This window comes from Dicentrarchus labrax, unplaced genomic scaffold (assembly GCF_905237075.1).
Source record: "Dicentrarchus labrax unplaced genomic scaffold, dlabrax2021, whole genome shotgun sequence".
NCBI lineage: Eukaryota > Metazoa > Chordata > Actinopteri > Moronidae > Dicentrarchus > Dicentrarchus labrax.
The window spans coordinates 2,420,001-2,445,018 of NW_026136722.1; the positions used below are offsets into that span (position 1 = coordinate 2,420,001).

General features: G+C 40.7%; 1 protein-coding gene across 1 annotated transcript in view; it reads left to right on the top strand.

The window, feature by feature from the left end:
* The window catches only part of grin2aa (glutamate receptor, ionotropic, N-methyl D-aspartate 2A, a), a 133,670-nt gene that overhangs the window by 94,895 nt on the left and 13,757 nt on the right, over nucleotides 1-25,018 (top strand). Inside the window, exons 5-10 of the mRNA XM_051387861.1 lie at nucleotides 7,453-7,655; nucleotides 11,130-11,301; nucleotides 12,460-12,613; nucleotides 13,695-13,820; nucleotides 13,981-14,210; nucleotides 21,605-21,765. Coding sequence (XP_051243821.1) covers nucleotides 7,453-7,655; nucleotides 11,130-11,301; nucleotides 12,460-12,613; nucleotides 13,695-13,820; nucleotides 13,981-14,210; nucleotides 21,605-21,765 — 1,046 coding nt within the window. The remainder of the gene's footprint in view (nucleotides 1-7,452; nucleotides 7,656-11,129; nucleotides 11,302-12,459; nucleotides 12,614-13,694; nucleotides 13,821-13,980; nucleotides 14,211-21,604; nucleotides 21,766-25,018) is intronic.

A 25,018-nucleotide genomic window follows, 5' to 3' on the forward strand; every position in this document is an offset into this window, starting at 1 on the left:
TGACCTATTATGTATTGGTCAAACTCTTATACAAATATGTTTCCTTATATTTTTATTTGCTACTGACTGACACATTATTTTATTAACCAAAAGCTAGCTTATGCAACGCACACCTAAAAGCTGTGGTCTGATAGGGATCTGGGTAGTTAGCAGTGATATAGATGAAAGTGCACCACTTAAAGAATTTTAAATCAAATCCAAGGAAAAATACAGGTATTTGATTGACAAGTGACCTCTTATAATTGCAATGCCAAGCAAAACCAGCAATAAGTGCTTAAGACGGTATTGAAAATGCTACCCCAATGTCGCATCGTACAACACTTAGATGATCAATGAGCTCATTTACTAACAAGCTTATGGATTTCTTGAACTGGGTAATGTGAGGAAGCGTCCATAACAAATGGCCACTGTGAATGGCTAGGTATTCTCGCTGTTGTAATGGACTTTAAATGGCAGCCATGTATCTTTATACCTACATCTAGCTGCCTTGTGCAGGCTTTAATACTGTAGCTCATATTTAATGCCGTCAATAGCTCATAGTTCAGGATGCGTGAGGCTGAAAGTTTGAGTTTGAGAGAAGGCTGGAAAAAGAGAGAGGTGTGGCTAAAAGAAGGATTTGGATAAGGAAGAAAGGGAGATAGATGGTTATGTCTTTATGTTTTTTCATTCCTTTCCCTCTCTCTTGCCATCTACCCCACTTTGTGTCTCCTTGTTTCATAACATCTTATCTGTTTCACATCTCTCTTCTTCCTCTCTGCTCCATCTTCAACCTTCTTTGCTTCTCTCTTTATTTCTCCTTCCTGCTTCCATCCCTCTATCCTTTCTTCCATTTTTTTCCCCTTCGTCCCTTCTTCCCTGTCCAGATAATCTGTTCACTCTGTCTGTCTTTAGCTGTGATTGCTGTTGTGGTCTCTGATAGCACCTCAAACCACAGTTAATCAAAACCTGAGACCTCTGTTATTGGGGTGACAAGGGGTCACTGCTCTTGTTTTTGTGTGTGTGTGTGTGTGTGTGTGTGTGTGTGTGTGTGTGCGTGTATGCGTGTGTTTACCCATCCACACTTTTTTTTTTAGATACTTGAGCTTCAAGTAGTCTGGGTTTTATTCAGGTCACATCGGTGTGTGTGAGTGTTACAGTATTTCGGTTTAGTTTGCCGCAATCCGCACAGTCTCCACCCAATCTTTGAGACTGGCTTTTTCATATTTCATACTGACACACACCCTCGCACACATGCACACACATAAAAGACCCTTTGTTGGTGAGCTGAGGGGAGGTAGAGTGTGTTGTTGTAAACAGAGAGCCTGTGAAATTGATCAGTACCACTTCACTGTGGTGCAGAGAAAGACACTGAAGGCGAGAGAGACACGTAGACCCAAAGTGGAAACATAATGGGGAGCGCTCTCTCTCGCTCTCTCTCGCTCTCTCTCTCTCTCTCCCTCTCTCTCTCTCCCCTTCCCTCTGGTGCAGCCGTCCCACCCATGCGCCAGAAATCAGCGATACACACACACACACACACACACACAGACTTCCATGATGATCAAGAGATAAAAATTCAGTAACTGCACTAAAATATGGATATGCACTAAAAATATAAAATGTGTCCCCTTGAGGCACAGGAGGAGAGCTATATGGAGCGATACCGAGACGAGCAAGCGATGGAGACAGATGGGCCAAGATAGTGAGAGCAAATGAGCACAAGAAAAAGAGACACAAAGAGATTGAGAGAGGAAGAGAGAGGTGGAATTAACTGAACCACCAGCATTTGCATGTTTTCTCTTTTTTCACCCACTACAGGTGTTTCTCACTCAGGTTTTCAAAGCATCCACACCTGCTATTCTCTGCAAAATACACACATGCACACCACACACACACACACACACACACACACACACACACACACACACACACACACACACACACAGAGTGGGTTAGATGGTATATTTTGGAGTTTTGGGAAGACCTGCTTTTAAAATAGCTTCACCTGTTGGATGTTTTTTTTTTTTTTTTGAGGATTATGTAATCGCCAGCGAATTACTGTTTTATTTAAAAGAAGCGCAGCTTGCAGTAAATCATGCGGGTATATTTGACTGGATCAGAAGGCTCGATCCTGGGTGGTGTGTGGGGGATTTATGCAAAATTTGGCTTTTATCTGTGAAAAATGTGTTGCAACGACTGAACAGATATAGTGGGAAGAAAGAATAACAATCGAGATGTATGCTGCCTTGCCAGGAGTGGTATACTTAAATAACTCGCCATGCATGAATGCGTAGGGAAAAAAATGGTTCATGCTGTGATTCTATAGTGTATCTCCATATCACAAAACACTAATATGTTTTAATGATGCTGCGTCTAGGGAAAGTAACAGATTAATCTAGTTTTGATCCAGTATTAAATAGTTTACAGGAGCTGGCTTTACTTGAATGATAAAGGCTACACACAACAATACAATACAAACTGTATATGCAAAATATACAATTAAATTCATTGTATTATGTGAATATGTAATTTGCCACTTGCAAAACAATAACAATACATTAATTTTGAGTATATTGTCGTGAAATAGCATGGGGTCATAGGTTTTTTTTACCACCACTGCCATCATTGCAGTCGGCTTCTGATTCCTTCAGTGTTCATCTTTCAGGAAGGTTCTACCGGGAGCCGAATTATCCACAAATGTCTCCTCTTCTCCGAAACAAACAGACCCTATGATTAAAACCAGTAAACACACTCAATAAAGCAGTTTCACCTTAAAAATCTGTGTTTCTCCAAAGCTCCAGCTGAGCTGCTGCTAACATTAGCTCAGCTTGTTTCTCTGATAACTTTAGACCAATGACTAAAATCCTTCATCCGGTTAAAATATATAGTTAAAATTGTTCAAGATCTAAAAAGTGTATCCCAAAAATATGGCCTAAAACAGGATAAAAAGAAACATTTATGACAGCTTGTGGCAGACAACGCTGACAGATGTGCAAACAGGATATTAGGCCTTTGACATTCAACCAGTGAAACATACCGTTACTTGAATAAAATAGAGGATTTCTCTGGGTTTGAACATTGTTGTAAACATTTGGGATAGTGTAAGTACACAACTCAACAAAATATATGATACAGGTCTAGTGTTTAAAATAAAAGTAAAATGCACTGACCATGGCACTAGATGAAGTCAAGAGATCACCAAAGTCATTTTAATCTTTGTGTGCACCAAATTTCAAGGAAATCTGTCCAGTAGTTGTGAGGACATTTCTCGCCAAAAACTACAAATTTGAACTTCGTGTTGGTTCCAAGGGAAAAGTCAGAGGATCCCCAAAGTCATCAGGATTTAGTGTGCAGTGACCATAAACTTCTGAACAAGGTTTGGTGCCAGTTCACAAAAAAAGAAAGAAGTTGCTGGTAGCGTTACAGCAAAAGTGATCCTCTGAGAGCCATGAATGTCCGTATAAAATGTCATGGTAATCCATCCTGTAGTTGTTCCGATATTTCATTCAGGACCGAAGTGGTGGTTCGACTGCACCTTCTCCTGAAAAACTTTCCTGAAAATAATAGAATCCATCCAACAGTAGACAAATTCATAAAAATATAATCCATGGTGGTGACACACAAAATCAAATCAATCACATGACAGACCTTGTGATACATTTTCTGACTGTATTCCAAGTTACAGTATAACTTCAATGGCTGAATGAGAAAAGTGTATTTACCGATCAGAACCAGGATGTTATGTTTTATTCCTGCTGAGTAGATGGAGTGTGTAAATTGCTTCAGGAACTGCTGCAGTGTTAGCAGCCAGTTCACAAAATAATTATTACAGACAGCATGGGATTTGTGCTTGGAGAATCACAATATGGAGAGCAGACACACAAAAGCACATGCGCATACACACACATACACGCACACTCCCAAACCAACACGTAAACACACACATTTTTGATCCAGGCCTCACTATTCCCTGAATCTTAATAAAAGTGCTCCACTTTAAGGAAAGATGTCTAAATCTGTGGATGCAGTTTTCTCCTGCTCCTTTACTCTGTCATCCTCTTTCTCTCTGCCCTTGTTTCTCTCTCTCTCTTACACACACACACACACACACACACAGAGGCATGCGCGTGCATCCTCACAAATGCACACACAGACACATCCACACACATAAACAGAGCAAGTGTAGGAGAGGGAGAGCATCCATTTTCTCAACATAATTTTGTCTGACAGGAGTGACAGATACTGTTTTATGACTGAATGGGTTTCTCCACGCTATTAGGAACTCATTCTCCCATAATGCAACGCGCCACAGCGATAACTCTCCCAGTGAGGCTGGCACAGAGAAGGTGCTGAGTGTAAGAGCACTGACCCCTGTTTTACCTTATTTTTTTTATCATCATCTCACTTGTACAGCCAGGTTCTGGTTGATTGTAGCCCTTGATAGTATGTGTGTGTCTGTGTGTGTGTAGGTGTAGGTGTAGGTCACACACACAGAATAAGAGAAAGAGAGGGACGTAAGACACTGTGAAATAGATGAAATAGAGAGCAAGACATGCAGGTACAAAGAGCAAGGCCTTTCAAAATAAAGATAAAAAAATCTGGAGAGGAAAACAGGGAACATAAAAAAAGGAGGGCAGGTTTGAGGTGACAAAAGAAAGAATAATAGATGAAACTAAAGAAGAAAAAAAAAGATTGTGGGAAACAGTTTTTCTGGGGCAGAGTGTCATCTCATCTCCAAGTTGCTCCAAATTCGTCATGGGGTGATGGTGTGATATGATTGCCACCATGGGATGTTATAATGCTGTAATCCCACGGGCCCTATCATTGTAACCCCCCATTGGCCTTGCTATCACATTACACACACACACACACACACACAAACACGCACGTACACACTACTTTCTATGTATTGTGTGTGTGATATCTGCTGCTTCATAAAGGGAGATTCAGCATTCTGCTGCCTTACCGGTCGATAGAGAGAATCCGCTCTCCTCTCTCTGCATTAATTTATAACCCCTCTTTCTTTAATTAGAGAGAAGGAGAGACAAGGAGGAAGAGAGAAGAGGAGAGCAGGAGGACAGGAAATCAGAGGGGCTCCTCCTCCTCCTCCTCTTCCTCCTCCTCTTCTCTTTTCTTCAACCCATCTTCTGAGTAGAACATTTATTTCTCCGTCTTGTTTATTGATTCATCCAAACCAAATCAGGGCCAATCCTCAAAAGCTTATATTAATGACTGAATGGTTCATGCAGACTTGAGTTGCTGTGTATGTCTGTTTCAGGTTCATCATGTGTATATTACTGTGCTGTGTATACTGATACGTACAGATGCAACAAGTAGTAAAACCAAACATATCAGATCATTGTAGCATCAGTAATCAGTATAGCTAGTGTGCGTTGCAACATTTGTGACCTACTAGACAAAAATAAAATAGTAAAAAAGGAAGAAAAATAGCCGTTCTTTTAGAAACATGGAGCAAAAACTGATTTTTCTCAGTTCCAACAAGAAACAAAAAGGCATCATTTTACATAGTTGAAACACCTGTGGAATTTGTGTATCAGTATATCAGGCACAGCTGGTAACTGCTGCTTTGGGGTCCTACTAAAACCAGAAAATGAGTCCAAACTGCTTGTGTGGTACAATCCAAATGCTTTTCTTTTCTTTTCCTCTCTGGCTCGTCTTAGCTTTTTATTTCTTTTCCCCAGATTCCTTTCATTTCTGTGATACAAGTCCCACTTACTGTGCATAAATGCCCCTCACTTTTACATTACCAATCCCATTTCCTTCTATACCTCCCCACCCCTTTGATAGACACACTCGTTTGTGTAGATACATGCATGCGCTCACTCACTTGTGAAATGCAAAACAGCTGCGGTAAGACAGATAGACAAATGTGGCCGTTCCCTGGAGAGTGAAGGTGACACACAAGAAACCGCACACATGCCACCTCAGCGTACCGTCCTGCCCCCCTATCCTCAACACAAACCTACACACACTCACACACACACACACACACACACACACTCAGCCGATGTAGCCGACAGCAGAGTGAGCTGTTGACAGTGGTGCCGACTAAGAGCAGAGAAAAGACTCTAATCCCTGTCAGAGGATAGAAAACCACTCAAAGCAAAACAATTAAAATGCTAATTTCACTTCCTCCTCTCTGCTCGCCTGTTAATGACTTAGCCAGGCATGCAGGCTAGGCAGCAACATGCATGTGTGTGCGTATGTGTGTGGGTAATAACCACTGTCCTTTATGACTCCATAGCCAAAGCGGTGACAGATTAGCTTGGCTATATTATTTGTGTTATGTGTGATTGTGCATAGTGTGTGTGCTTAAATATATTTTTTAAAGATTCTAGTTTGTTCACACACAAAACAATCGTTGTCACTATCTGTCCGTATTTGTCGCTGACGTAGACATCCACACATTTATGCCCTTTGTTTATGCAATACACAAAAAACCTAGATATTTGAGTCCACACAACAGCGGTATGAGGTTAGGAGAGAGAGAATACAACAAGAAAGAAACTTTTGAAATGGAGGGAAAGAGTGAAAGTGAAGTTTTCTGCCTCCTGTAACATTAATAATTGAGAGTCAAGCAAAGCCTTGCTGCCTGCTGTTGTCTCTCCTTTTCTCTCTGCCTCCCCTTTCTGACACAAACATGTGTAAAGACACACACACACACACACGCTCACACACACAGACAGGTGTGGGCGGGTAAAGAGCATCCATAGGGGAATCTGTGACATCACAGCTTTGAAAACTTTCTGAATTATTAACAGAGTCACCTTGCTACCATACTGCCACGCTCCTTCTCTCGTTCTCATATATGTTTGCATTCATAGCCATATTGTATATCCCCTGGTGCGCATTTTGTCATGCATCCCCACACACCATGCTTTTGATGTTGTACCCACAGTCACATTTATTATGGTCTGTGAACATGTATACTGAATTGTATGTTTTTTGTGCCAAAAAAAGCAACATATATAACATTAAAAGCAAATGTTAACATGTGTCTACATTTGTAATCCTCTTCACTTCCTTTCTGCTTTGAGTTATAGGCGACAGATTACTGCAGTTAAATTACCAGGTAAAGAAAAGTAACACACTGCGTTTCTCAAAATGGTCTTCTTGCCATGTTATGATCACTGGACATATTTTTCCCCCACCACTTCCACTTCCTGTCTGCTTTTAACCATGAGGGCAACAGTCTTGCCGAGTAGTTAGAGACACTGTGTTTTCAATGTGAGGTCTAAAGCCAACAACAGCCAGTGCTACCGTTACAGTAAGTAACGGGAAGATCCTGACTCCTAACTTGCTCACTAATTGTAAAGTATTGGATGAGATCAACACTATCTGTAAATGCCTAAAATGTCAATTCATATGTTCTAGTTTTTAGTGACTTAACAATCTTGTAGAGCTTGACTCATTTTGTCATCTGGTCTTTCTTATCCTTCATTTCCTTCCCTCCAGATGGGGAAACTGGACAACCGCAGCCTGACACTTAAGTACCCAGTGTGGCCGCGCTTCAACTCCTTCGGTGACGCTGAGCTGGACGACAACCACCTGTCCATTGTCACTTTAGAGGAGAAACCTTTTGTTATCGTGGAGGACGTAGAGAGGCTCACCGGTACCTGCATGAGGAACTCAGTGCCCTGCAGGAAGCACATCAAAGAGTAAGTCTGATACCTATCTATTAATCTAACTATCTGGCCAGCACAGCACTCCCATTGCAAATCACCTGATATTTCTGTTTGGTCCAATAAAAATGCTAATAAAAACTTGGGGCCTTTATACATTTTACAGGTTTTAATGTGTTTAAGAATCAGGTCAGAGAGGATGCTCAGGTCAATGGACTATAGCATGTGCTGTTAATGGTGAAAACATCTATCTTTCTCTAGTGGATCATCAGTTACAATATGGCCCACCACCCGTAAGCATAAAGCTTAACCTTAGCTAAACAATAACTATTCATTTACAATGCTAAGCTATGAGCTCCAAGACATTTAGTGCAATGTAATGAAATAATTAACTGTTCCCTTAGTATGGGCATGAAAAATCTCCACAAAGCTTAATACACAGTGGTATTAAGGGTTCAAGACTGTAACCGTTACTGTACAACACAATGCCTGACTGACTACTATTCACTGCAGTCTCCATGTCAGGCAGTTTACTGATTGACAGGTGACTTTCTATCTATGAAAAAATGGAACCAAGCCCTAATGAAAATTAAGCTCCATTTTAATGTCAGTGTTTTTGGTAATCAGAAGGTGGTAAAAATGACATAATCTATTTTCCATTTCCTTCGGCTCTGTCGCTGTGTTCCTTTGTGCTCTATCTCTCTCATGAGCATGGGAAGAGGTGCAGTGTGCGAACTATGCAGCAGCTTCTTTCCTCCCCCTGAAAATGGAGGCGACTGCTGAACTCAGCAATTTACTTCCTTCCTTACCAATTTTCTCTCTAACACCCAAATACTGCTAGCCCCTTGCTATATTATGTTCCTAAAGAACACACACACACACACTAAGAGTGGCTCAGTGTGTGTGTGCGTGTGAGAGAGTATGTGTGTGTCACCGACTGGCTTGAGTGCTGCTGAATCAAAGCATGTAATTGGTTTGCAGATAATTTAATATTATTTTTTTCTACTGGAACAAACACACAGACACACTTACAATAAGATTGGCATGCTCACTACACACTCTGTGTCATTCTTACCACTGCGTACATGCATGCATACAAAGTTACTGTCTATGACTACTACACAAACACACACACACACACACACACACACACACACACACACACACACACCACACAGCTGATTAAGTAGTAAAAGGGTCCCAGGGAAGAGGCTAACAGAGATTTTTATCCAGAATCACTGTGAAGTAGGGCGGAGGATAAAGCATCTCCAAGGAGGAACATAAACACACACACAAACTCATATACACTCTCTGTTGCCACATGTCTACTCACTCACAGGCCAATGCGTTCAAGTGCGTTCATTCCTCCCACAGTGCAATTCCCACTCAAGCATCCGTAGTGTCCATTTGGAGAAAGTGGGATAGATGGAGGGAAGGCAGAGAGAGAGAGAGAGAGAGAGGGGGAGAGAGGGAGAGAGAGAGAGAGGAATGATGGAGGGGTTGGAACAGGGGATGGAGGACTATCCATGCATGCACAACCACAAACTCACTCATCCAGGCTGGGCCTAAGAACAAGCCATACTCACACTAACGCACACCGCCCTCTCTGGAGACCCCTCAGGCCCTGTAGTGTTTCTGTATCAAGTTGGCCTGGCCACTTCACAAACAGCCCCCATAACATCACATGCTCTCACTGCTTGAACTGTACTATGGCCTGCCTAAATGGGTACACTGTGTTCATGAATGCAGCAATTACAGTTCTGGCCTATATGCTTGCTCCGTCACTGCCCCCACCAGCTGAATCTGCCAGAAACATGACTTAGTTGTCCTTGTTTCTGTTATTATTATTATTATCATTATCATAGAGCATATTCCCTGTATGACCTACCCTCCACCTATAATTTCAACATCATAAGAAATGTACACTATATATTACACTTACACCGTGTTTGCAGTACTGGCTTAACATTTCCATATCAAACACTTTTTTTCCTGATTCACTGGGCCTACCTGGTGTGAACTTACCTAATGCATTGTACAAATTAGGTACATTTCCTTTCCCTTTGTTCTGTGTAGAAAACCTGTGGTTTAATTTGGACTCATTGAAGTAACTAAATGCTTTTAAAGTCGCACATATAGCGTGCTTGCAGAACCACAAGCCACTATCTCTTTTACTGTCTCATTGTTCCTCTCCCACACCCATTATGTCTTACTGGATATATTACCATTACTTTTGTGCTCATCACCATTGCATCTGTGAGCTAAATTGGAAGCCATGGGTCAGCTTAAAAAGATGTCGGACGAGAAGGGTTAGACAAAATTGGCTTATAGAAGGAGTGTCGAGGCTGTTTCAAAAGTATTTATTTAAAACTGATAATGGATTTTGTTGACACGTGGTATGTTTGAAAAGGCATTTTGATGTAAATTAGCTTCGTTGTTTCCTTTTAAATCAGCTCTAACAGCTGCTGTAGATAATATCTGGTTCTGACTGTTGAAAATCACTGTGGGTGACTGTGGGATTCACAAAAAGTCTTTCACAACTGCAGAAAAGCGCCTGGCTTTTTTAAATGAACCTTTTCTCTCTTGTGTGAACCCATTAGACCATAAAAAGTAAATCCTTTTCCAAGTTGAAGACAGGGTAGAATTCCACTTGGGGTGACATTTGTTTGACAGATCGATGGCAAGTAGAGAGGGTAACACAGGAGTTTGGACTTGGGGCAAGAATTCGCTAATGTTTTCCGATGCCACTGAATTCCTCCAAAGTGACAGCGTTTCAGCTCTGAAAGTAACTGCAGAGTCACTGCCGGATATTTGGAGGCTTTTTTTCCCTCTTGTTCCATCAAGTTTGTGTCCAGGTTGTTGTTAAACTAAAGGACGAGGTTATCTTCTTCTAATTAGCACACATCTAAAAGTTAAATGAGAGTCCCAGGTGGCTGAAAGTTGATGTGCACTTGTGTGTGTGTGTGTGTGTGTGTGTGTGTGTGTGTGTGTGTGTGTGTGTGTGTGTGTGTGTGTGTGTGTGTGTGAGAACAGCGTCTCCTGCTCTCAAATTCATACACACAGATGGTACGAGGCTTGCAGATGCAGTGCCGTCATAAACCTCCTTCTAAAGAGAGACAGAGAGGTAGAAGGAGAGAAGGAGCATATTTTTCAAGTCTTACGATGATCTTAAACTTAAAGGTGAAAAAGTTCCAGGGTGATGTACAGTGGAAAGAGAAACAAACTGTGTTTTGTTTTTAACCCGAAGAGATATTACTTATGAACACATACAAGGTTTATAAAGGTGAAAATCAATAAGTAAACATCCGAATCGATTAACATGGTCACTTTTTATTATGCAAACAGTCTACAATTTATTGTGTTTTAAGTGCGTACTGTATGAAATCTTCTATTTGGTGCAATTTCTCACATTTTCTGTCACACGCACTAAACTACAGTTGATCATTGGTTGAAGCAGCTGCTGTTTAAAATCAATGTTATGAACTGTGCGGTTTGTTTGTGTCTCTGTAGCAACACAACAGAGGCTGGTGGGACATACATAAAGAAGTGCTGCAAAGGCTTCTGCATTGATATTCTCAAGAAGATTGCAAAGTATGTGAAGTTCACCTATGACCTGTACCTGGTAACCAATGGCAAGCATGGCAAGAAGATCAACAACGTCTGGAATGGGATGGTGGGAGAGGTAAGACAAGTGTGTTTTTGTGTGTGTGTGTGTTTTTGTGTGTGTGTGTGTGTGTGTGTGTGTGTGTGTGTGTGTGTGTGTGTGTGTGTGATTTGGCCAATTCTTGTTCACTCAATAATCACCAAGTTCACTCAATAATCACCAAGAGTACTCCAAGCCAATTCTGAGAGGAAATTAGAGATGTTTATATGACAGGATATTCCAAGAGGAGCTTAAAGTGTTGACTTTGCAAAACTTTTACATAGTGAAAAGAAAAAGAAATCAGCTATGAGGCTTTGGCACCAACAGTAAATGCTCAGAAAGTAAAAAAATCTTAGCTACTCCTGCAGAAAAGTCCTTTGCATATCTTTAATTACCAGCTTCAACTTGAAGGTAAAGTCCCAGAGTTCATTTTAAGACTGTAAACGTTATTGCTGTATATATTTTTTTATGGCAGACTTTATTCACTGAGCGGAAGTTCATTTGGCACGTTCACTTGCATATTGATTGTATTGATTAAGATGCAGCCAAACTTTTATTGACTTGCAGTCAATAAAATTCCTACTCTGACGTGTGTTTGGATTTATTATTCATTTTTTTATTTTAGAATATTATAATGAAATATAATGTTAATTTGCAGAAGCTTAGTAGTTACTAAGAAATAAATAACCAAACATGGGAAATATTCAATTTTATTTTCATTAATAACAGTTTCTTCTGACGGAAGTCTGCGTATGTCTGTCTGCAATGTGTATTAAGTAACTAAAGACTGAACAGGGATCTGAAAACAAGAAAGGAAGATAGTGTCTGTCAAAGGTATATTGATTATATTGACTGATTTTTGCATTTGACTGCCTTTCAGGTGTAAATAATTTAAATATATAATGTAAATTTTTCTTCTTTTCTCCCTTTCTCACTCTGGACCATTTTCCATTTTCCCCATTCTTTTTCTCTTCCCTTTCATCTACCTGTCTTACCTTCCTCAACCTTAAAATCTTGCCACTTTCTCTGTGCCTCTATGTATTTTCTCCTCCTCCTTTACATCTATATCTTCCTTTCTCCCTGTCCTCACTCTCTCTCCCTTCCTTCATCCCTTATCACTCATCCTCCTCATTCATCCACCCATCCGTCCTCCCTCCATTTAACCCTGCATCCCTCCCTCTCCTCTGTCCACAAAAGGTGGTCTATAAGAAAGCCGTCATGGCCGTCGGATCTCTGACGATCAATGAGGAGCGTTCTGAGGTCATCGATTTCTCCGTCCCGTTCGTGGAAACCGGGATCAGCGTCATGGTCTCCCGTAGCAACGGAACCGTCTCCCCGTCAGCCTTTCTCGGTAACTATCTCCGAATAACTGTTGCTTTGTGGTTGGACTCAGGAGAGAAGGAGAGGAAGATTTGTTCTGTTTGCTCTTTCCAGTTTGTGTGAGTGTAGAATGATATTTGTTTTGGGTGTTCCCTGAGATACAGAGCTGACAACACAATTCAGTTCTGTTACAGAGCTGTCAATACTTGCTCTTTCATCGGAGGGATTTAGTTCAACTCCTGCTTCCTGCCACAATGAATCTCACTTACCTGAGAGGGGCTTTACCACAGTATTTTAACCTGAGTGACCATGGATATCCCTGTTATGCCTGCTCAGTCATGTTCATCTGATGCGTAGCGCTTCAGCATCATCATCCAAGTTCCTGTACACACACACACACACACACACACACACACACAAAGCCACTTACACACACAGGCGCAAACACGAACAGTCAGCCAGATTGCATAAAAGTGAAGAGGGAAACACATGCCAGCACACAAAGGCACAAAGACACACAGGTACACACTCTGACATGTATGCAGCATGCAGTTACTGCTCTGAAAGTGGCAATTATAAGGGCTTAGCAGGAAAACCCCATAATGGCTGCTTGCCAGCACACACATACACACTTGCACACACAGAGTGCACGGCCCTATGCCAGCAGTGCTCTCCCATACATTAGAGCAGGGTTTAATCTCTGCAGTAGTGTTGTGAGCTCAGAGGGAGGACAGGAGTGCTGACACCAGGGCTTCCTATACTGTACGCCTCCTCACACTGTCAAATAGGAGGTGCGCCTGTGTATATGCTTGTGTGTGTGTGTGTGTGTGTGTGTGTGTGTGTGTGTGTGTGTGTGTGTGTGTGTGTGTGTTGCGGGGTGGGTATGTATGTAGGGGCTCTGTGAACATGCAGGAGTCAGCTTGTTATCTATGGTGTGTGTGTGAGTGTGAGTGTGTGTGTGTACATGACTGACTTATTCATTCAGTTCATTGAAAGGCAGAAAGTGAGGGAGCATGAATCAGAAAAAAAAGTGAAGAAAATATGAAAATTTAATCCAAAGTGTGTTAATACTTAATCTTTGCCCTCTTATTTCTTTCTTTCCCCTCTCTCAGAGCCATTCAGTGCATCAGTGTGGGTGATGATGTTTGTGATGCTCCTACTGGTGACTGCAATGGCTGTCTTCATGTTTGAGTACATCAGTCCTCTTGGCTTCAACAGAAACCTGGCGCAGGGAAAAGGTGATTATTCACATAAACATACACACATTAAGTAGGAAACATAGTTGGATAGCAAGTTTTGATAAACCCTGGATCTTGATATACTGGTATTCCTTGTTTGAATAGTGTTCTCATCTTTTTCTAAACCACATGTCCCTCTCTCCTCTGTACTCTCTTTCAGACCCCCATGGCCCTTCTTTTACCATGGGCAAGGCCGTGTGGCTGCTGTGGGGTCTGGTTTTCAACAACTCTGTGCCGGTGCAAAACCCGAAAGGAACCACCAGTAAGTTCATAGTGTCTGTGTGGGCCTTCTTCGCTGTCATCTTCCTGGCCTCCTACACTGCCAACCTGGCCGCCTTCATGATCCAGGAGGAGTTCGTCGACCAAGTCACTGGTCTTTCTGACAACAAGGTAATGGACAACAAATGGGGGATGTGATTTGTTGGTTTGACTGACTGCACGGTGGTTTGTCAATTTAAAAGTTAGGTTTGCAAGTAAAAGCCCACCCAAAAGTGAATATTTTTACTCTGGAAATGTTGCATGTTGGTTCAACATTTTGTAGTCGTTCTGTTTTCAAAATCCAGATTCCAATGACCTACTTTTAAAGCTCTAGTCACCATACAGTTTAATGGTGGGGGAATTGTAAACCTGCATGTGCTTCTCAAAGGCGGAAACTTACATGTTTTACAGTCATAAATGTAACTTGTTCTGCTTACTTTTTTGTCAAAAAAAACAAAGTAGACACTGAAATAAGAATATCTTTTGAGTAGTAGTAGTGTTAATGTGTAGAAAAAATACTGTAAATGCATGACACTAGTTAATATCTGACATTTAATTAAGTAATTAAATTTCACTCTATATGTAATGTTAATCCTGTTTGTTATAGGAGCACATAAAATCCACTAAGAACTCAGAAATTTGTCAGACATTTCGAACTGCAGTGCAAGTATTTGGAGTTACGTTTTGATTTTAATGCTCAAACCACTCATAGTGGGCATGTATACTATGGATAACAAGACATTCGTCATTTGTGATGAAATATTCCACACACATCCAAGCATACATTTTCACATCTTTAATACTTGCAATTCTTGCTTATAAAATGTAGTTATTTGACTAAACGTAGAATAGTATATATATATATATAGAGTATATGTGATAATTCTTGAAGGTATTCTAAATGGGTTGTGCCTAAACCTAACCACACCTTAACAACAGTGGGGTAATATTAGAAATCGACTGTTGAATCTCAGCTAAGCTGTTGAAGTGTCAAAATAGTGTTCTAGTGCTTCAGCATGGATTTTTGTTAATAAAAGATTTAGATTAAGAATCTGTATCTCTTCCAGTAGAGGTCCAGTGTGTAACATTTATGAGGATCTATTGGCAGAAATTTGATATGATATTCATCATTCGTTACATTAGAATGAGCCATTTTCAGAAAGTTGGGGCAACTCTTTATCTCCTGCTCCATCCTGCCCCTTTTTTGCTCCAGTTTCGCTCTGTTATGCGTATGCCTATCTCCAGTACCACTGTGTGTGTCACCAGGATCATTCCCACGCTTCCAATTCATTGTTAATTTGCACCTCTGCACGTGTGAGCCTGGCTGTTTATATCAGAAGTGCATTTCTTTTTGCCGGTCAACAAGTGATCTCTGATCCTCTGCTCATTTCTTTCTGTGTATGACTGTCTGATCTGTGTGCCCCCGGTGTGACACATACAGCTTTATCATGCAGCTTTAACAGGGTTTAAGATAAAATTTTCGGAGCGAGCGGTGACCGATTTTAGTGGAGCAGGGTGAAAGCTGAGTTGAGCAAGAATTGATTTTGAGCGGAGCGGTCCCAAGAAGCTTCGAACGGGTAAGCGGCATGAACAAACAGCTCCGTTAGTGAGGGGTGGGAATTCTCACTGCTCCACTCCACTCACTTGCTGTGATGGAGTCTGCCATGTTGAACCGCCATGTTTCTACAGTTGCACAGAACAGACAAACCAAACACTAGATAAGGCCTTTCTTCATTTTTTGCGAGTTTCATGGGCATTGTATTTTCTCCTATACAGACCACTCTCAATCCCAGGTTGTCAAATATAGACGCGAGTGGTGTTCAGTTAGTTGCAGTCTGCAACTTCACTGCTAGATGCCACTAAATCCTGCTTGCTGATCCTTTCATATAGGCATTACTTGTGATATCACTGCTTTAGGTGACTGTAAAGGACTACTCAGGTACCACTGTGATAACATGCCCTGAAATGTAAGAATATATACATAAGAAAGGGAATATAAGTAAAGTGAAATATAAGTAGAAAAGGTGGCCATGCAGGAGGAGAAAGATTAAATGAAAAGGTCAAACCAAATGTAGAGAAATAGAAAAGACAAAAGGTTAGAGAGTTCCTGAGGAGAGAGAGATAGATGTATGGGGAGATTCTTCCAAGGAGAAAGCATTTGAGACTGATGTAGAGGGTTTTGACAACATACAGAAGGAGAGAGGGAGGGAGGGATGGAATATGGGGTAAAGCAACTGGCAGGAGGGCGACTGAGGAATAGCGAGAGGCCAAGACACACAAGATGGTACAAGACAACAAGCGGACAGATATGGGCCAGGTTGACGGCTGAGGTAGTGAGAAAGGAATGGCACGAGGAGGGAGGGAGTAAAGAGATATGGAAAGACAGAGAGGGTCAGGGAAGAAAGGAACCAGACAGAAAGGGTAAATGGCTGTTCAGACAGATATGCTGAGCGAGGCCAGACATTTAGCCATTTGTGACCAGCAAAATGATGAAGAAAATTTCCCATTGAGATCCCTGTTGGTGAATTTTCCTTAAACGCTGGCTGTAAAACAAACTCACAGTAAAAAAGATGTAGACTATACCAGCTTATCATGGTCTTAGAGCTAACGGTTGCCTACTTACACATCCAGCAGCCACAGAACAACATAGTAATACCACAGGAGACGTGTTTCTTATCACCTGAATTTGAGTCCAGTACTTTTTAGCCCTGAATTGGTCACAGGAACCATAGAGAAAAATATTGCAGTAACTTAAGCGCTTTGTCGTTTTGCGCTGGTTGGGTAGTGTGCAATGTGGGCAAATTCACAAAAATGGACTGCGGCCACTGATAACACAGTGAGTTGCACATCAATTACAAATGCTATCTGCCCCATCTCAAGGTCAGATTCCTAATATATATTGAGCTAATGGTTCTGGGCTGATACCGATAGTGATGTTTAAAATAACAATTTGGCTGATACTGAAATTTTGTTGTTGTCAGGAAACCAGCATAAAAAGGCTTTGATTGACATGGTTATTCCTCCAACCATGGAAAGATTACATTCAACAGACACTTTTGTACTAACCACCTTTTTTGCGTGCAGATATGTTGGAAGCAACCTTTTGCTGTCTTGACACCAAAACACCGCACATTTTGGAATTGCAGACAAAATCTGTGATGTGAGTAGCTAGTCAGAGGTCTTGAATCAGGCTGAGTATCCTTTTTATATCAATTTATTCAGTAACACACAAAGCTTGCTTAATGTTGGCTTAATTATTGTAGTTGTCTAAGCAAACTGAGGATAGGGACCACAAAAAATATGCAAATGGTGAATACAAATAGACTTCATCAATGACTTACCAGTGCAAACACAAGAGCTTTGTGTGCCACCTGTGGAGTTGTACAATAAGACAAATTGCCGGTAAATATGTGATTCTCTTAAAATTATACACTAACTAAATGAGCCAATCACAGAAAAATATTTCACAGCAGTTTTAGTTTTTTGTGAATATCAGAACACACAGGGCATATTTACACTCCTTAGACAAATCCACTGTCATCTGAAGTGATTATAGGATAACTTTAACATGTTTTTTTTTAACTAAGACTATAAAATTGACAAAGCTGGAATGATTGTTCATGCATCTCAGCTAGTGACATCGGGAAGAGCTGTTTTTCTTTGAGAGGGAGTAATACATGTGTACTCAGATGTTGGTAACCGTCTCTTAAGCAGGCTATTTCATGCACAAGTCGGGGGCAGTCAGTTAACAGGTCTGTGGTGTTTTAGGCTATACAACAACCAGGGATTTGTCTTTACAACGCTGGCTTATTTGTCCCTGCTTGCTGAACAGGACATGGTGTTCTGGTTTCCCAGCAGCTGATAGTAGAGCATGTTTTTAGTGCACAGACTTTAGGAATTCAAATTTCAGCAAACAAATGCTGTGCTGGTGTTGTAGTGGTTTGTTGTGGTGACATAATAACAGCAGAAACCAGGTTGTGGAACAGTCAACAATCCAACATCAGTTTAGAGAAGATGAAAAACAAATGCCAGATAGAAACAAACCTCTTATATCCAATGATATAAGTTCATAGATATTTCTGTCTGTTAGTTTTTTACTGACCTGTGATGGAATTTCCAGGGCTAATATACATATTTCATCATTATGCTGGGTTCAGACAACATACTATCAGCCTCAAAATAGCCTGACTCGACTAGCATAGGGCATCAGAAACAAAAATAGGCATTAGGCAGAACAATAGATAGTTTTATCCTATGTAGTTCATCAAAGTGGACAACAACTGACACTGCATCGGGGATGCCTCGTGATGGCCTGACAAACACACGTGAAGCAAAGAGGAATGATGTTTTTGGGGCTTTGAGGTGGAACTGAGAAATAGAGGAAAGATCACTGCCTTTGTTTCTTTCCTTTTTAGGCTTTTCCAAACTCAAGGCAGCCAGTATCATGCACACAACTTTGGACAGCATTTGTTTGTTTATATTCTTGTTCCTGGAAGTCAATTCCTAGTACCTCTGCCTGATAACACCAATGGCGAGTTATGATTTGTCAGGGACCAACGTGTAGTCTGTTATGTCTCTCGGCCAAGTCACGGCAAAAATTTATGATGGTATAACTGCCTAATCTGACGCAGTGGCCATCTTGACAGACAAAAAGATTATGTATTCTGAACCTGGCATTCAAGCTTCTAATTGTCTATTCTCAACAATATGCAAACATTCCTCCTTTGGAAAAAGTATTTAGACCATATGTTATAACCACTAATGAACCTACTTTAAGTTGATTATTATTACCATAATCACCTTGTTATATTAGTTGAACCATATATCTACAGTATGGTTTCTTTGATTTCTATTATATTTATGTTAAGTGTGATATGAGCATAAAGTGATAAATGCATCGTATGTCTGCATTGGGATTGATGTGCCAAAATGACACTGAATCAACTACATGCTCTTAGATACAACTGGCCTTAAGAGCCGATGCGCCTGTCTGAACACATACAAACATATTGAAAGATGCATTGTTGCCACTACGATTGGACCAATATTTGGAATGCTTTTAAAGGGGCCACTCTTAAACTGCTTTCAGATTCAGAGAGCAGCTTCAAAGTTTGAGGAGATGCAATGAAAAATCCAACTTTAGCGGCAGAAAGTTAAGGGAAAATGTCTACATGCTGATTGACAGGTCGACACTTTCGCAGTGACACCACAATAATACAGTAGACATGTAGGAAAACAGATTGGCATATGAGGGAGACAAATAGGCAGACAGGAGCATTGCAATCTAGATTCTAGAGGCCCCAGTACACATACATACCCACATAAACATAACATAGACAAAGACACCCGACACACATACAAAAGAAAGTAATTTGCTTATATAACAGCAGAACATGTATAATAAGGAGATGGAGAGGGTAACACGGGAAGAGCAGAACAAAGAAACAAAAGATATGGGACAAAACAAGAGAAGAGAGGACAGGTGGATAGACAGTTGGAAAGGAGCTCATAACATAAGATACATAACAGCTTTAAGTGCTGCTTTTTTAGGATCCCAAGTGTGGTGTCTTTATATATTTTTTTAAAATACAGTAAATTAGTTGAACAGTATGTATTAAATATAATGGATTTATAAATTATAAAAAAACACCCTTCCATGCTCTTCAAGAACTCTAGGTAGAAAAGGTTAGGAACTGATTTGAATCATCTGTGAACAAAATCTGCTTAGTAATTTGTGCATTGCTGTCGCCTCATGGCCATGTACTGTAGCAGCGCTGTGAGTCCTCTTATCTCCACCTGTCTGAAACACAGACGCTCCTCTGCTTCTGCTCTTTCATTTTCTCATCATCTCTGCATCAAGCTTTCATTAGTAACAGCTGCTGCAGTTCTCAAAAGCCCTTCACTGGTGATTATCCAGGAAGAGAAGTGCACTTTCCCTGTGTGCATTTCCTCAGTCTGCCAGGAGATTTTAACCAACAACCCCATCCCCATTGCCTGCCAAAAGTGCTCTCTTCTGACCTTAAAGCCTCTGCTTCACCTTAAAAGAGCCACAACAGAGGGAAAGATGAAGGTAGAGAGAGAAATAATAGGAAGAACTGTGTGAGGAGTGTGCGTCTCCTGAGGGCTATATCGCTTGTCATGCTGACGCACACACTGTATGACATCACTACTAACACAGGCACTCGCACAAATGCATGGCGGGGCTTGACTTATCAAACCCTCACCCTGACCTGATTACAGAAAAGAGATTTACGTGTATTTGGCAACACAGTATAAATACATATCTATAAATATTTACATATATATCATGTTGATACAAATCGGCTCTGGCAATTACACACAAATGATTTTTACAGACATTACTGACATCGAACAGAACACCAATGCTTATAATGTGCAAATAAAATCTGTCATGCACTGCCTATAGGCTGAGTCACTACTGTTTTGAATGAATATGTGAAGCAAAACAGACATATAGATATATGAAAATGTCATGGAATATTACTTCACAATGCCGTTTAAACAATATGTAGTGAAACCACTTCTCACACACACACACACACACACACACACACACACACACACACACACACACACACACACACACACTTTGTGGTTAGAGTGGAGCTCATAATACACACTTCTAATTGATAGGGTTCATCTGTTTCTGGCACTGAAAGCAGATTGTTACCACAGTGCTTAAGGGTAGGTTGTTACCACAGCGTCAAGCACACTACTACAAAACCCTTGACCTGTACACTGACTAGATTATACCTGAGAGAGACACAGCTGGGGGAGGAGGGAGACAGAGAGAAATGATGGGAGAGTTTGAAAAAAGAAAAGAATTTCAGTTTTCAGAGGAAAGAGAGAGAGAAAAAGGAAATGGCCATAATATTGTACATGGTTACTTACAAGTAAATTAAATAAATAAGAAAAAAGGAAGGGGAGTTAAAAGGACCTGTGAAGGCTGAAAATCTGAGAGATGAAGCGTTCCTGTTTTTATAAAGGTAAAGAAAAATGTTGTTGCTGTTGTATTTTTGCAATGCCACATCATAACACAAGAATAAAGTGTTTGGATTGGGAAGAGAAACTGCATACTCTGTTGTGACATCTGATCAAATATTAGAAATTTAACCACTTCATAGGACTATGGTACAGGCACTGAGAGTTCATTTGCTCATAGATGTACCACCGCTAACAGAAAGGTGATGTTGAAAAATGTCTAGAAAGTTAAATAATTGACAGTGTGAAATATACACCTTCATTGTCACATAGTGTGTTTGATTCAGACTAACACTTTGGCCACTTCAGTATGTCCTATAATTAAACATCTGCCCATTTTAAGACTAATTTGATGTTGGCAAAATTTTGCATGAAACTGTTCATTTACTGTTCAAATCACAAGACGGACATTGATACATTGCCTGTCATTGAACATTTATGCTTTCTTTACCTTTGGGGGTTCCCGCTCTTTTTTCGTCTCTCCTTATCTCCTCTCCATCGTTCTTCTGTCTTCTCTTCTTCAGTTTCAGAACCCGTACGCATACTCACCTCCGTTCCGCTTCGGGACGGTTCCAAACGGATCCACAGAGAGAAACATCAGGAAGAACTACCCGGCCATGCACCAATACATGGTGAAATATCATCAAACTGGAGTCGTGGACGCACTTGTCAGCCTCAAAACGGGGTAACTGATCCGTGATCAAAAACTATTTCACTTATGCAAAATATTCACACAAAAAACATTAAAATATAGTGTGAGTGAGTGAGTGAGTGTGTGAGTGTGTGAGTGTGTGTGTGTGTGTGTGTGTGTGTGTGTGTGTGTGTGTGTGTGTGTGTGACAGCTCCTCTGAGACTGGGGATGAATGGGCTTACTCACTGGGAACAGCAGGAGCTATTTTTAGTGCTGGCCTCTATAATGGGACTGGTGGTGGTGTGTTATGGAAGTATATTGATGACAAAAGATTTGAGTGGGCACAGAAGTAATTTGAGCGCTTCTCGGTCTGCAGGTAAACCTTTAACAGTTCACAGGCATGGATTTGTAAGAGCAGAATCAGATTTCTGTCTGAGGGAGCCTAACAGATGATTTGAGCAGCAAGAGTAATTGTGTAACTATGTTTGAGTCAGCAATGCATGATCAAAGCTGCTCACGCTCACTTTGGCTGTCTGAATCCCCTGAGTGCAAATTCAAACAGAGCAGACCGTCACCTGTTCAATTTAACCTTGAAGTGAAGGGGTCATCCTATTAGACTCTTCCTTCTATTTACACTTTTTTTAAACCACAAATTGAGACAGGCAATTATCTAGTTTTTGATACTTTATGACGGTTATTTTTTTTTAAAATTAGTTTGAGTGGCCGTGTTAGCTTCTCCTTAACTTCTGTTTGTGTGATTTTCTGAGCCAGATGGAGGGTTTTCTTATTTTTATTTTTTCTGTTATTCATAATTAACTAAGAAAACTATTAGAATCATTATAAGAGAACAATTTATGTCTGAGTTTCACTGTCACTTCTGAGCAAAATTCTGCACTCAGAAATCGTCTGATACTGAGGTGGTTGGGTGGTAATGATCTGGTATGAATAAACTAGGTGACGGTAAGTGGATGAGTTTAATGGCTTGATTCCACACGCCCACAAAAATTGAAATTGTAATCTAAACGATAAGCCATGTAGGCATAAATTATTTAAATCACCTCAAATTGAGGTATGGTAGCCAATCACTCCTTATAGAGTTTTTTCCTTGTGTGAACTTTACTTTGGTTGCCAAGTAACCCGTTTCATTCTCCAGTGCTCAGAAGCTGCCAAAACAGCTAGAGAAAATTGAGAGCATACTCATGATTGGGATTGCACGCTTAAATCAGAGTCTGCTTTTACGTATCCCTTCCTGTTGCCTCTAAAATGTTGACCTGCAGACAAGAGTAGCGCTCAGAATTTGTTTTGTGCTCTCTCAAATCTTTTCTCCTCAATATACTTGCATTGTAGTGTTTGAGTGTGTAAGAGAGGGAGAGGGGCTTATTGCAAAGCTAACCAAGGACAGAGTGAAAGTGTGGAGCAATTTGAGATGGTTAGATGCACAGAAACGTGATGGTAAAGACAGTGAAAAATGAAAAGGAAGGAGGAACGGCAGAGGGGTGACTCTCATCACACCATCACATGGGAAAAAGCGGAAAGGGGCCCAGGGTAGGAGGCCAAGGGCAACATACCTGATTGGAGGAAATGAAGGGAGAGTGCAGGGCAGGAGGAAAAGGCCAAGAGACTAGAGAAGAAGAAAGTGGTAATGGAATGAAAAATGGAGGGCAATGGAGAAAGGAAAGAAGGGGAAATTGAGGGTAAGAGTATAGATGGGAATGGGAAGAGAGACAGAGGGGGAGGATAGCAAAGGAAGAGGGAGTGGAATGGAAAGATGGCAGGGAAAAAGAGAATAAAATGGTGGGAAGAACCTAAGGTAAATGACAGAAGGTTGATGAGGTGATGTGACTTATTTCTGATTGGTTAATGGCTAAGGGGTGGGTTCCAATCAGAGTTCTCAGCACCAAGGACAGGCTGCCTCAGAAGGAGGAGAGAGGGGGAAAAAAGGAATGCACTCACTCAACAAATACAAGGATAATATTCATGATTTTATGCGGTTATGTCTTCCAGCTCATATTCTCTCATCCATAAGTCATAAGTAAACTGGATGTAAACATGTAAAGAGAGCTTAAACCACTCCAGCATCTAGAATGTTCTCAGTCGGTCTCTCCTGTGTTGTTTTATTAACGTACAGCACAGTGGTAAACACCCAAATATACGTACCTCTGTAAACTATTGCTACATGCACATAATCAAAATGCTTGGAAATAAAAACACACACACACACACTTTTGCACATCTGTACACACACAGCTTCAGTAGCTGCAGGTGTGTGCAGGCAGTAATACCCTCATTGATAATTCTATTCCGTGGTATTAGCAGATGAGCAACACTGCAGTGTTCAGCTGTTTGAGGCTCGATGGCTGGATTAGCTCTGATCACACATAATGCTGACAGGCTTTACACGCAAAATCTGTTACAGCCACAAGAACCAAAACTATGCACGGGGGAGTTGAATTGATTTAATTACATTCCAGGACCTAAATTACTCACAGAAGCAGCAAAGTTTAGAATTTTCTTACGAGTAAATAAATAACAAATATCCATTGATCATTTTAATAATATTAAACTGCTGTGGTGCCCGAACTGACACGAGAACTGCAAGACAAACACATCCTCTTCATTCATTTTCAATGAGAACGCTGTGTTCGCACAGATCCCAATACAAAGGCCTCTGGCAACACAAAATGCATGTTTGTCTGGCAAAAAAGTTAATCATGTATTAACCTTTGCCTCAGTGTTATCCAGCAACACATTCACACACAAATCAAATACATGCTAAAGCACGCTGCTGGTAGAATTTTTTAATTTTTAAAAAAATCACATTTTTAACATGCACATGTAGATACAGTGGAGCAGAAGAGTTTCCAGAGATTCAAAGTCTTGGCATCTCATCAACCTTCAACTTGAACTGTTTGTATTTCATTTTCTCTCTGGTAACCCATAGCCACCCCGACGCAAGCCCTTTTAGGTTTTAATGACGCAGTGCTCTTGTCAGTCTGAAGATAGCCTTGCATTAAAGTGAAACAGAATTGTGGACGTACAATAGTCTTTCTGTTTCGATGTGACTTTCAGTGCCATGGCTCTTAAAGGTTCTATGTGGAGAAAACGTTGTACCATGAAACATAAATGAATTTGTGAAGTCATTTTAGATTTAGATTTAGATTTATAATATAGTGCTGCTGAAATGTTTTATTTGGGGTCCAGTTGCTATTTGTACAATAGTTCAGCTGACAGGTTGTACACTGTACTGAAGAGTTTCCCTTTGGTGCTGTAAAATAAGATTTAGAGTCACACTAAATGGTCATTTGCC